This window comes from Mus musculus, chromosome 16 (genome assembly GCF_000001635.26).
Source record: "Mus musculus strain C57BL/6J chromosome 16, GRCm38.p6 C57BL/6J".
NCBI lineage: Eukaryota > Metazoa > Chordata > Mammalia > Rodentia > Muridae > Mus > Mus musculus.
The window spans coordinates 10,730,690-10,744,074 of NC_000082.6; the positions used below are offsets into that span (position 1 = coordinate 10,730,690).

The following is a 13,385-nucleotide window of genomic DNA, read 5'->3' on the forward strand; positions in this document are numbered from 1 at the left end:
GAACCAGCCTCAAATTCAGAGATGTGCCTAACTCTGCCTCGTGAATGTTGAGTGCAGGGATAAAGCTGTGTCCCAGCTCACCTGGTATAAAGAACCCTTTTAAAGTTAAGATTTGTTTTCACTGTGTGACTGTGTACCATGTGTGTGCCTGGTACCTGCAAAGGCCAGAGAGGACCTGAGATCTTCTAGAACTGGAAGCTCAGGTGAGCCTCTGAGCTGCCATGTGTTCCCAACTGCTCAGTCATCTCCAGTCAGCAGAGAGCACTTTTAAGAGACATTGCTATGTCCCCTGCCTGTGCTGGGCCTGCTGGGAAGCGTCTCCCCATCTTCCTCATGGTTGAGGCCATGAGAGTGAACAACCAGAAACAGACTGAGGGGCCACTTACCTGCTGTTGAGAAGTGGGTTTCACCATGCAGAGCTAAGTATCTCTAAGCCTGGGAGCTAGGCCCTTCCCGTGTTGTGTGGCCACAAACCACAGAGCCTCCACATCTGTGAGTGACTCTGAGGTGGGCTGTTGGTGACTGTCGCTGAGCTCTTCTGCAGAGCCCTCATTACTCCTAAACCTGCCCTGCCAGGACTGCCAAGGCAGAACGGGTTCTGGGAGGGGAGACACCAGGCTCTCAGTTGCTGGTCTCTGTAATACCTTTGCCTCAAAGCATATCCAGCCACTGTGATGACCCAACAGGCACCACAGCCTTGCCTTGGCCTGGTCAATGGCAGCTGTTTCTGAAAACAGTTTCACACATGCCCAGATTAGCCCCTGACCAAAGAAATCAGCTCGTTCTGGCAAACATGCCAAGGCTCACACAGAGAAAAGTCCAGTCGAGTTGTCTTGACATTAAAGCCCCCATGCTGCCTCTAAGACAAAAACTGGCCTCCCAGTGTCTCCAACTCAGTATGGAGGTGGCCCTCCTTCTCCAAAGCCTCCCATTACTCTTCTAATTAATGATGTTGCTCTGTTGTCTTGCAGGCTTTGCTGTGGCCCAGTGCATAAACCAGCATAGCTCTCCATCCCTGTCATCACCGTCGCCACCATTTGCCAGTGGGAGCCCTGGTGGCAGTGGAAGCACCAGCCACTGTGACTCAGGAGGCTCTTCCTCTGCACCCTCAGCAACCCAGAGCCCGGCAGGTATTGGCCATGAGACGTGGGGGGACTTTGGGAGGCCCTTGGGACCCTGTGACCCCTTGTTTCGACTATGACCTCTGACCCACAGCTCCTCCTCATGGTGTCGGGAAGATGTTGCCACTCAGTGGTGCTCTCTATGGTTGAGCAAGATGGCATTATCTACCAGCTGCATTCACTTATCTTGGATGCTCTGCTCTGCTCTGCTGTGACCACAGAGCTATAGGGAATGGCACCAGCTAGGCCCAGCCTAAGTGGCATCACTTCTGTGAGTGTCACCTGGAGGGGTCTCTCACAGAGGATTGTGTGAAGCCTGGGAGAAGGAAAAGGCATCCCTTCTAATTGGGCTCCAGCATCAGGTTTCCTCTCTCTAAGGGAGTTCATTAGGATAGAGCAAGGTCAACTCTTGCTGGCCTTTAACGTACACCAGTTCGAAGGCCATAAAAAGAGTCCATTAAGAGGAGTTAGACTGTAATGCCTCAGCCCACCTCCACCTGCCTTGTCATGGGCTCTTGTGAGCAGCTTGCACACAGGTTTCTGTCTGTTCTGCATCAAGTCCCAAGGAACAGACATCAGGTTTGTTTCCTGATTAGCATGGCCCTAAATGCAGCTAAAGTGGGGATAAGCCCAGTGTCCCAGGCAGTACAGGGCTTCACACACCCAGCAGCACTCAGCAGCACTGCCCCACGATCCACAGGGTACTCATGTCTCTAGCCTGCACCCTCTCTGTGCCCTTATCTGTGCCTCCAAGGTCTGATTAGAGCCCCGCCCAGCTTAACTCCCAGGGCACCTATCCGTGAAGAACCATGAGGAGAGGCCACACCTGCCAAAGGCCGTGGTACTGTACCCACCACAGGTCCCAGTGTCTTCCTGCATATTATACTTCCCTCGCTGACACTTTCAGTTTCATTTTCCTGGTAGTTGATTAAGTCACCCTTGTACCCATGCCTATGACTTAGGGGATCCTAGCCCACTTGTGCTACCCTACCCCAACAAGGTACTTGTTCCCATCCCCTGTTGATGTCACAAGGCCCAGGCAAGAAGGTCACCCTTAGGCCCACCTCACTGGAACCTCTTCCAATGTGCTGTCAGATCCTCTCCTTGCCCCCAGGCTAGTGGGGAGTAACATCTGGACTCAGGTGTTAGCTACCGATTGAAGCAGTTGCTGAGCTACCCCCAGAAGCACATCCAGGAAATGCAGAGGGGGCATGCTTCAAGGCTAAGGCCACCTCTGGAATCCTATTTTTGGTTTCACCTTGCTCTGGGACAGGAGTGCAGGGTTGTATATCCATGTGCTGTGTTCATGCACTTGCTGACATGCACATTTCTGGATCTGCATTTGAGCCCACTCCTGTTTGCCAGCACTCCTAGGACAGAAGATCTTTTCTACATAGTATAGACACCTTTCTTCCATTTTTGAGGAGGTAGAACCAACATCTAAGTGAGCAGGTAGCCACACACTTCTCTGCCTAAAACTAAAACCAAGAGAAGCCTTACACTGTCCAAATCAACCCTATGACATGTGCTCATTATTTCTACCTTGGCCTCCCTCAGCCCCCATCCCTACTATTCCCTGCCCAGTGCCAACAACATGTCTTTGAATCTCACAAATCCAGGGGCCATTAGCCTGGCTGTCACATGGCCAGGCAGTTCTAGTGAATAAGTGATAGTCAGGATCTCTAAGGTGTCTGCTCCCTCTTTGCATCCCGGCAGGCACACCAGCCCCATTTTTTATGTGACATGACAGTAAAAGCCTGAGCCTGGCTACCCATCCACCTCTGTCCACTCCACAATAGCTCACCTCTTTTAGAGAGGCTGACCTGGCCAAGAGCTCGGCTTCATTCTTGGGGAGGGAATCAGATGTTCTGAGACACAGCTGTTGGTCCTGAGAAGAGACTCCTAGAGCCCACAAGCATCTCCACCTCAGTGTTCCAGTGTAGGTTACGCCTTCGATCCAGAACCAAGTGCATGCTTTGTTCCTGAAGGTCCAGCCTAGCCAGACTGTACCTCCCACACCTATTCCCTATCAGGCTGTGCTAAAGGACTGCCAGAAACCACGTGTCAGAGTTTGACACTAGCTCTAAGTGGTATTGCAGTATTTAGGAAGCAGAGAATAGCCTACTGGCCAGTTTTTGTACCTGACAGGGCTGCCACCATCAACTAGAGGTGCTGTCCTCAGCTAGCCAGCTGGTAGTTAGATGAACCTGAGGAGCCAGTCCCCGCATCATCCGTATCTGCCTGCTGCCCAGCCTAAACAGCATGGCTTTGCCAAGAGTCCATTTGTCCTCAGAGTAGTTTTGAGGGCATGGTACTAACTCAGAGCACTGCTGACATTTTATTTACTAAACCTCCCAGAGGCCAGGGAGCTGCTTAGGTTAGAGAGCAATGGCCAGGCTCCTAGAAACAAGGAAAACAAACTCCAGAGACTCAGAGACACCAGTGTCCACTGCAAGGCCAAGTGTCTGTTCAGGAAAGTATTGATTGATGCCAGCAAAAGGCCAGTTTCCCACGGCTGCTCCAAGTCATACTCAAATTTATACAAGGGGCACATCACAAAAATACAGCTGGTGTAAGGGTTAGGGATGGGTAGTGTGATAGGGCATCTCTAGGTCCCAATACCTTTCCGTTGATTTCAAGACAGCCAGAAGAACAGATTGGAATGTTCTTGAAAACAAAGAAACTCTGTGTGTCTGAAGTGAAGACCATACAAATAGCTTCCCAAACCCCACAGGTGACAGACCTGCCTTACACCAGTTAAAGAGCCAGTGAAGACTCATGCTTTTCTAGCGTTTCACATGGCCTGGACACTCATGGTCAGTGTGGGTTCCTCCCCAGCCCATACATGGTCACCCCGTGTGTGTGTGTGTGTGTGTGTGTGTGTGTGTGTGTGTGTGTGTGTGTGTGTGTGTGTATACCCTGCATGGTGTCCTAGGGCTGGGCGCCTTACCTGGGTGCATTACATCCACACCTCCCTGAGGCCTTCCCTACTCTCCTCCATTGGAAAGTGTAATGGTTCTGACAGATCATGTGACTTATCTGCCATGCTGCCATTAGCAGGTAGGAGAATCCAAATGTGAACCGTATCCTTGGTGACGGCATAGCCATGTTCTGCCTTCTAAAATAACCCAGCAGAGTACGGGACATGCCCCTGAGTCTTCCTGGGTATCCCAGGGTGATACCATGAGCCCAGGTCATAGTTTGAGTCCTGACTATAACAACTGTCTTACAGCCGTCCTTCATCATACACAGTTGCCTGTGGGCCCAGCTTCAAAGCCATGGTCCCACTCACCGAGCCTGGGACTCACTTAGTCCAGGTAGCAGATGTTGGGCCTTATGGGTCCCAGTGTGAGGAAAGCACAGTAGAGCCCAGAAAGCCACATTCTCTTCTGATTCAGGGTTATCCCCAAACTGAGCATGAGACCGGCTGAGGCTGGGAGGATTACGTGTGCATCTGCTTTGTCCCGCTAACTGACCCATACTTCCTGTCTGGGTCTGAAAGAGACCCACATGTACCCCAGGATGGGCATTCTCCGTTTCTCGTGGGGAGCTTCAGCCTGTGCTCCCAGGCACCAGTGGTGCAGGTTGCCCATCTTGGTTAGGGAGCCTCGAGACCTGACCCAAGACATTCCTCTGCTAGACGGGCCTTTCACTTGCAGGCTTCTCCCTGGCTTCCTCACTGTGCTGTCTCTCTAGGTAGATGGGTTCGTGCTGAGTTCCTACTGTGCACATACATTAGGGACACCAAGTGACCAAGTATGTTCTCACAGATGAACAGAGGCAGGCCAGGACCATCAGATCACCACAGAGGCATGTGTGCAGTTGAAACCCACAATGAGGGACCAAGCAGGGGCTCCACCAGCTGGCACAGACCAGCTAGAGAAAGTTCTTGTATTCCTAGAGACAAGACCCAGGGAGTAAATGCTGCAATCCAGGGGCCCCTAAGGAACGGGCGTCTGAGGCTCATACAGGTCGGCCTGTGTCCATACCTTTATCTTGTTGGAAGCAAGTAGATTCCTTTTCCCCATCTCCCAAAAGCTTTCCTGCAAACCCTGCCCTTCTGAGTATAGAAGGGAGGCAGTCTGTCTTTGAGAAACAGCTCCTGTGCCTTATGGCCAAGACCTCTGGCCAGAAGTGGTTTTAGAGCCTGTAGGCCCGGCTCAGATTGGGACCACAGCCAAGAGGAAGGGTGCCCTTAGCAGTCAACTAGTGTGCTATTACCAGCAGTGCCTGCTGTATCCCCTTTCTGCCATATAAAACTAGGCATATTCCAAGTGGCTTTTTAACAAGGGCTCAAATTGGGAACCCACAGACACCCCAAACTAAGAGAGAACCCATACAGAATTCCAGACTGCCTCAGGAACCAGTCAGACAGTGAGTGAGTTTTGTGTTCCTGGTCAGCCTTTGCCTATCACAGCTACACTAAAGGGTCTTGCAGGGACTTGAGTGGTCTGCTCCAGCACCCAGTCACACTCAGTCTGTTTGCCCATTGCTCCTTCTTGTGTCTTAGTTCTTACTTTTTGCAATTAGTCTTGCTGTGTTGCTCAGACTGGCCCAAGTGATCCTCTTGCCTCCGCCTCTGAGTTCTGAGACTGTGGCCTCTGCCATGACACCCGGCTCCACTGCACTTCAACAAAAGTGCTTTTGGGTGGCCAGCCCCTCAACGGAGAGCTTAACACCACGTGTTTCTTTATCTGTCCCAGGAACCGAGTGACTCACGTGTCTAGCTCAACTAGATGGCAAGCCTCAGCTTGACCCCTGGTGAGAAAAGGCATCAGGCTAGGTCAACACTTTCTCTGTGAAATCAAACGCAGTAGCATGGAAGGAGTCAGTGGGCTCCTTATCAGAACAGTGTGGGCCCAGTGCCCTGTGCACCCTCATGGTGCCGCGTGCACACATATGAGCATGTGTGCTCAGTGTCAGACCCGGTTGTATACACTCACATTCTGTGGAGTTGTTTCTGAGACAACAATGAAAGTCAGACTAGCCTGGGACTGATGCTCCTGCCTCAGCCGTCAGAGTGCTGAGATGACACTGGCCAGGATGCCTGTCTTTATGGAGTCCTGATGAGGAATTGTCCCTCAGATACTGGTCCCACGATGTACCTTTAGTTCCTTGCATTTCTGGCATCCATGTGTGCCAGAGTTTTAGAGTTTCTTTGTGAGCCTCTTTGAGGCAGAAAACAGGGAGTGTTTATTGGAAATGATGCTGGGGAGAAGGTCAGGCTGCCCTTGCAAGTGTAAATGTCACTCTGTGCACTTACAGCCACTATCCCAAGGGCTGACAGGAAAAAGAAAGGGACGGCTCTTGGGGCCCAGGCTTGAGAGCCTCCCTGATCTCCCTCCGCAGGCTCCCTCTTCCCCTCAGCCTCTCTAAGCATCCTGCCTAGGTTTTTACACTAAGGTTCTGATCACCCAGTCCATAGACCTGTGTGTGTGTGTGTGTCTGTGTGTGTGTGTGTGTGTGTGTCGCGCACGTGTGTCTGTGCACATTTTGAGGTGGTAAAATACAGCCAACATAAGATGGACCAGTGTACCATCCTCAGCATGGTGTTTGCGCATGCTCCCGCTGGGCTTGCTCTGTGACTTTATTCTTAGCTCTCCTCTTAGAGTTTGTCTCTGAGACCACCACCCTAAGAACACTGTGAGTCCTCCCTCTTGTTCCTGGTCCAGCTTGTGCATTCCCACTTAGCTACCAACTGCCTGGTCTCCCCATTTCCTGCTCTGTGCCCTGGTCCTGGTTCCCCAAGTCATGGTTCCAAAGTCCTGGAACTTTCCCAAGTCATCCCTCTCCCCAAAACACCACTGAGGCTAAGGCAGGAGTCAGGTCCAGCATCCAGGATTGACTTCAAACTTGAAGCAGCTCCCTCCATGTCACCCTCCCCTGCGTCAGAAATGCTTAGTTCACTCTGGCCTGGCTCTGACCCTCTGACCACACCCCTCCTTCCTGCAGGCATTTCCTCTGAGTTTCCCATCTTCCTGCAGGTCCCAGATAAAACTGAGAAGCAGTTTTATCCTTTTGTCCCCTGGTTTTTCTGACAAGACCAGAAGTTATCAGTGACCCAAATCTTTGCACAGGATTGAGCCTTCTCCGTCTCTAACCATATTAAGTTACAAGAGTGAGGGATTGAAGCCCTGTGCTTGCCTGGCATGCACAAGGTCTGAGCCCAGGCCCACATAAAGCGAGCCTCGAGGTACTGCTTGTACTCCCAACACTCAGGAGCTAGAGGGAGAAGGAGCAGAAGTCCAAGCTGTCCTCGGCTACAGCAGAGTTTGAGGCCAGCCCTGACTGAGACCCTGTCTAAAGAAGAAAAGAAAGAAAAGTTGCGTAAATGAACAATTATTTTCCTTAGCTCTCCTGACCTTGGCTCGTCTTGGGGACAGCATGGACATGTCCTGTCTACATGGTGGGCTGGCAGTCTGGGTTCCAGCTGAACTGTAGCCCACTGCAGCCACAGCCCTTCTTCCTTTGTCCTTGCTAATGCTGTGTCGGTCGCTGCTGTGTCCTTTTCTTTTCCACCTCACCTTCGCCGTTCCATTGTTACAGGCTTTCTATGACCTGTCGCTGTGTTTTCCCTCTAGTCAGGAGTGGCAGGAAAGGACGCCGGCGTGTGTTCAGCCTGTCGGAGGCCGACAGTCACGGCGGCCACTGGGTTTAGTGCTTCGACCAACAGCTGCCACGGCAACTCACGCACAGTCAAATCAGGCAGGTCTCCTACAGGAGCCCCCATGGGCCCACGCTATTCCTGCCACATGTAACAGGGTCAGCATGAGCAGGGCGGGCAAGCTGGGCTTAGAGAACACGCCATCAGATCTCAGCTTCCTCTCCCTTTCTGTCCTCAGCCCCAGCCAGTCCTTCCTGCCTTATATGAGAGTATTGCCCTTGTACAGCAATCAGGCTCCAGGCAGCCTCTCCAGAGTCAGCCCTGAGCTGGAGGCCATGTCCTGTATGTCCACACAAATCCCTGCAGTCCCACTCACTATTGACTAGGGAATTGAAAGCCTGCAAAAGGCAGCCTAGGATGTTCTTTCCCAGACCTTGGCCCAAGCTAAGCAGCAAATGCAGCTACTAGCATCCAGGCCCAGTGTTTCCTCCTTGGTAGACTCCATCTTTCCAGTGCTCCCATCACTGTAAGCGTCACCAGAAGAGGTGAGCCGGCTCTCCTTGTCAGGGCCACTACTGCTGCCATCCTGGGACATTCTCCTGCTTGCTGACATGTCCATGTGCTGACAGTGTGTGTTGGCATCAGCCCTTCACTTGGCTTTCTGTTCGACAGCTGTTTGGAGATTTGCATCAGCTTGCTACATGGAGCCCTTCCTTCCTTCCCACAGCACTTGCCTGCCAGTCCAGCCTGTATACAACCAGTCCACATCATTTCTGGAAGCCATCACTTACTTTACAAAGGCCTTTGAGAGCCCACCCTAAAGCAGCAGATCCCATCTGAGGGGCTCAGCTTCCTAGTACTCTCACAGGCAGAGGCTGGAGGCTCCGCAACCCTCCTGGGAACACAAGCTTGCTGTGGCTACCACTCTTGCTGTGGCTCTCTCTGCCTCCCCAGCTCATGCCCAAACCCCTCTTCTCCAGTCCCAAGTATGTAGCCTTTAGGTCTGGAAGCCTCAGCAAAGCAGAGGTGCCAAAGGTCCACCAAGTCACCTTTGCTGCTCAAGCTTTGAGCAGAGCATGGCCTCTCTGTGCCTTCCTTGGGAAACCTGCCCTGCTTCTCTTTCTTTGCCCCCTTGGTTAGATAAATTTGCTGCCCATTTTCAGGAAATAATTTCCAGTATAGACAGCAGTAGAAGGTGGGAGCAAAAGGACATTCCTTTTTTTTTTTTTTCTATTAAAATAACTAGGGGTATTTTTTAAAGTGGAAAAAACAGCCCTTTTAACAAAAAGTTGCTACTTTTCTAAAGCAGCCATTTGTGTGGCATTGTTGGTTATTTTGCTTTTTTGATGGATTTGAAGGTGTGTTTGACCATGGTCTCCCTGCCTTCATGATTATTCTCATCCGCAAAAGCCCCACTAGAGAACCAGGAAAGAGGTAAGAACCCAGGAAGGCAGCGTTTCTGTCCCCATCACCAATAGCAGGACAATTCCATTTGCAGCGGGGGTCATTTCCAAGCTGCCTAGTCACAGCCTCTCGTGGAGGCCTTCCCAGGCAGGCTCAGACCTGTCCCAAAACTTTGAAAAAGGTCACTGAGCAGCTGAGTGCCACTTAGACATGGAGGGTTCACACAGGGTCACAACAGGAACCTGAACTAAAGCCAGCCCAGCTCCCAAGCATGGCTCGTACAGTGAGACAAGTCAGTAGTTAGCGGAGACTGTGAGCAGCGAGGGACGGCGGTGTGAGCACAGCAGTCTGCACAACAGACACCTCTGTCTCTTTTTGCACCAGTTCTCACTGACACCCACAGCCCCCAAGCAAGGGCGGGCCCAAAGCCATGGGAAGTGGCTCTCTCTAGACTCCTGCTCTCTCCTTCCTGTGTTAAGAAAGGACACTGGGTAAAGGAGCTCCTGGGCAAACATTTGGCTAGCATTGTGCCTGAGGCCCTGGGTTCCATCCCCAGCAGTCCAAAAACCAAAGTACAGCTCTTAGAAGGAACGGAACTGACTGACCCTTCCATCTTCCCAGAGTCCAGAAGGAAGGCACACGGCAGCATGTGCTGGCGTGCTGGCTGAGCAAGCGAGCGAGCGAGCAAGCGGCATGCGCTTTCCTCCCCTTTGGCTCCCCTGCTTGCCACCATTCCTCATGTTGCCTGCTTTTATTCTGTTCTTCGTTCTTCCATCCTTTGGCTCTGTGTTTGGTTTGCTTTTCTGTTTTATTTTGGCTTTAGAAAACAAAATGAAGTCACCAGAATAACATTGAACTAAAACTACATCCCATCTGCCCCAAATCCCCTCATGAAGCTCTAGGACTGAACAGTTGCCATCTTCTTCGGAGGCCTGTTAACCCTAGAATCCATACAGATATGAACGTGTAGCCAAGCCACATCCCTAGCACCTCCTCTCGGGGTCTTAAAGTCCCCAGGCTGAAGTGCTGAATGGCTCTTCCCTTGAATGCCACACATTCCTGGCTGGCATCATTGAAAAGCAAGTGGCCTGCATCTATCCAGTCTCCAAGGGTTTAATAAAGAACCAAACAAACAACAACAACAACAATTCTACACTGGGTGCTCGTTTTGGCAGCACATATACTAAAAATTCCACATTGGGTGGAGGCTAGCTCAGTAGTGGCCCTGGGCAAGCCCATCTGCTTGGTGGGTGCAAGCTTAGTGCCTGCAGAAGGCGGAAGCTCACAACAGTACAAGATTTTAGAAACTAGAACATTCTACCTTTTAAAAAAAAAAAAAAAAAAAAAAAAAAAAAAAAAAAAAAGCTGTTACACTGGATTCCTTGGCAAATATCTCCAAATGTAGGCTCTGGAAATAGCCTGGGATTGTAGAGACGCCCCAACCTGTTTGCTTTCAGTTTCTGTATTTACCATTAGGCAATGCTCCAGACTCTCTGCCTGCACACAGAGCCTGCCCAGACCAGGTTTCACTTTCAGTATTCAGGTGTTGATTTCAGACAAGGCCTGAGTTTTCACAAGTCAGGTACCCAAGATCCTAACACACTATCCCTAGGCCTAAGTTAGATGAAGCTAGGAGCTTCTGGGTCCCATCAAGGAGTTGGTGGAACAGGCATGCCCCTAATATTAGCAGTCTCCCCACAGAGTTTTCCACCCTGGTGCAGTGCAGGAGTGGCAGGTGCCAGCTGAGTACAGTGTCACTGGAGCTGAGAGTATCTCTGTTTTCCTTCCCACCTAGATGCCCCCACGACTCCAGAACAGCCTCAGCCTCACCTAGACCAGTCAGTGATTGGGAATGAAATGGATGTCAACTCCAAGCCCAGCAAGAACTCATCGGCCAGGAGCTCTGAGGGGGAGACAATGCACCTGTCCCCTAGCCTCCTTCCCGCCCAGCAGCCCACCATCTCCTTGCTCTACGAGGACACTGCTGACACACTGAGTGTCGAGTCACTGACCATTGTCCCCCCGGTCGATCCCCACAGCCTCCGAGCCCTCTCTGGCATCTCCCAGCTCCCCACACTGCCTGCAGCAGATACGGAGACCCCAGCTGAGGGTGCTGTAAACCCAGAGCCTGCGGAACCCACAGAGCACTGAGTGCGCCAGAGCTCTCCCTTTGTGTGTGCGGCCCGCTGGTAGGGACCCCCCATGCATTTTGTGACAGCAAGACACACTGGGAGCACCCACAATTCTCCGTGGCCCTGAAAACTGCCCCTCATACCTCTCCCTACAAGACAACCACCAAGCACTCATTTGCTCTGACCTCTCGCTGAGCAGGCTGGGATCCTAGAAACGGCCTCCTGTGTAGAGACGATGGCATTGGCCACCTCAGAGGGGTCTGGGGCCCTGCCCCTGATCCTGACAGCCGCAGGGGGCAGGACCCACTGGCACCGTCCTTTGGGCAGCTCCTTTGTCTTCCCTCCCAGTGTGCACAGAAGTGGACAAGGTTACTCTGGGTAGAAACCTGTGGAGAAGCAAACCTAGATAAGCATCTCCTCGAGCTAGTTATTTCTGGTTTTGGCAACAAATGAAGAGATTTATTTTAAAAGAATCTATTTTGGAGGAGGGGCAAAAAGAAAAAGCCCTCAACCATAAGGCTCGGAGTCTCATTAGAAGTGTCAGCTGTTAAGGTTCTCTGTCCTTAGAACTTTTCCATGTTTTTATTCTGAAGTTGTGGCTGTCACTTCCTCTGTTTTCCTGAGTGATTCTTCTTTCTCTGTCCCCAACTCTACAAGCCTGTGGGGTGATGATGTCTCTCCCTGAAACACTGAGGTACTTCTGAACAAGATGAGAGAGACCTGAGTCCGCTCAGGTCACATGGGTGAGAAGGCCAAGCCTCTGCTCTCGCGTGACCTGGATGACGTCTGTTCCCTGCTCAGGACACCACACAGACGCTGCTCCGAGCAGGCACGCTCCCTTCTCTCTTCATCCAAGAAAGACCCATTAGCCAGTGTCCGTGACAGAAATCAAAGGATTTAAGGCACAGAAAGTCATCCTCAGATATAATCTGCTTCCCAAGATGCAAGTGGATGCCCAACTGGGGCCCAGCTGCAAAACAGGTGACCAAAAGCAGAATCCCACCCTCCCCCTCCCTCCTCCCCCTCCCTCCTCCCCCTCCCTCCTGCCCCACCCTTTGCTGCTTCCACGCAGTATGAAAACCCCATAGTTGTAGGCATGTGCCAGCAAGGAACAGATCTGTGCCATCAGCCCCTCCCTCCTCTGAACTGGCCAGCCAGGTCACTACTCCAGGCTCCGTGGCGAGGCCCTCTATGGCTTCCTACAGATCTGGCCTCACCCAGTTTCAGTACCCACCAAAGGCGAGCCACAAGGGTACCCCATACATTACCATCTGCTCATCATTAGACCCTGACACTCTGCTAAGCTAACTTCCCTGCAGGCCCCAATGCTCAGTTTTCCAAGAGAAAGCAGTGCTCCCTAGGAAGGTAGTGGAACCCATGTGGACTGGCTTCTCTGGTCTTTAAAAGTGCTCCAGTGGGCATGCTGTCAAAGACAAGATGTTTTCTAAAACAGAAGGCTGGGTCAGGAAGTCAACCAATCTTCCTTAGAGGCAGCCACTCCAAAGGCCCTGGCAAAGTAGGATGTTCTAGGATGCTTAGCCCCTGGGAAGAGAGGAAAGTGATGGCCACTGGGAACAAGAGCTCTGTGGACCCCACAGCCAACCTTGGGTGTTTTTTGCTCATTTGCAGGGAGGGGTAGACAAAGAAGCAGGCTAGCCCTGTCTTCAGCACAACTGTACACTTTGGGTTTTGAAATGACAATTGCTAGGGTCAGCATAAATGTTACACAATTCAAGTGACTCTCTACCATGCAGTGTGGTCTCCAGAGAAAAGCCTACAGCCACCCTAACCCACATAAACAGGTCAGCCCTATCCTTCTGTGACTAGCCTCCTCTTTGCAATCCGGAAATTTTAAGGAAGGGAAAAGATTGTGCCCATGGTGTTCAGCAAACCCTGAAAGGGCAACTGCTGTGTAAAATTCACCAACAATAAGCCTGTTCCCACAGCTGGCTTTAAGGTTGCTCCCAGAGGGTTCCTGCAACCAGGAGCCTAGGGCATACCTCCAAGTGAGCAAATGTGGACTTCCTGTGAGCAGAACTGTGGCCCATTGCTGATGGAGGGATGGGGTCCTGGAGGAAGCAACAGGACCTCAGGACTCTGAAGAAGGACACTGTCTCACCTAGG

At 51.6% G+C, this 13,385-nt stretch overlaps 1 protein-coding gene across 9 annotated transcripts in view; it reads left to right on the forward strand.

Annotated features, from left to right (window-relative positions):
- Window positions 1-13,385, forward strand: part of Clec16a (C-type lectin domain family 16, member A) — a 199,570-nt gene that overhangs the window by 185,381 nt on the left and 804 nt on the right. For 8 of the 9 annotated variants that reach the window (XM_006522660.3, XM_006522662.3, XM_030249311.1 and 5 more), the window contains 2 exons: window positions 972-1,130; window positions 10,925-13,385. The exon at window positions 10,925-13,385 is cut by the window's right edge. In XM_006522660.3, the coding sequence (XP_006522723.1) occupies window positions 972-1,130; window positions 10,925-11,280 (515 nt within the window). In that variant the 3' untranslated portion in view covers window positions 11,281-13,385. Of the gene's footprint in view, window positions 1-971; window positions 1,131-7,702; window positions 7,827-10,924 lie in introns of all 9 variants that reach the window. The other variant, XM_006522663.3, reaches the window with a different exon arrangement.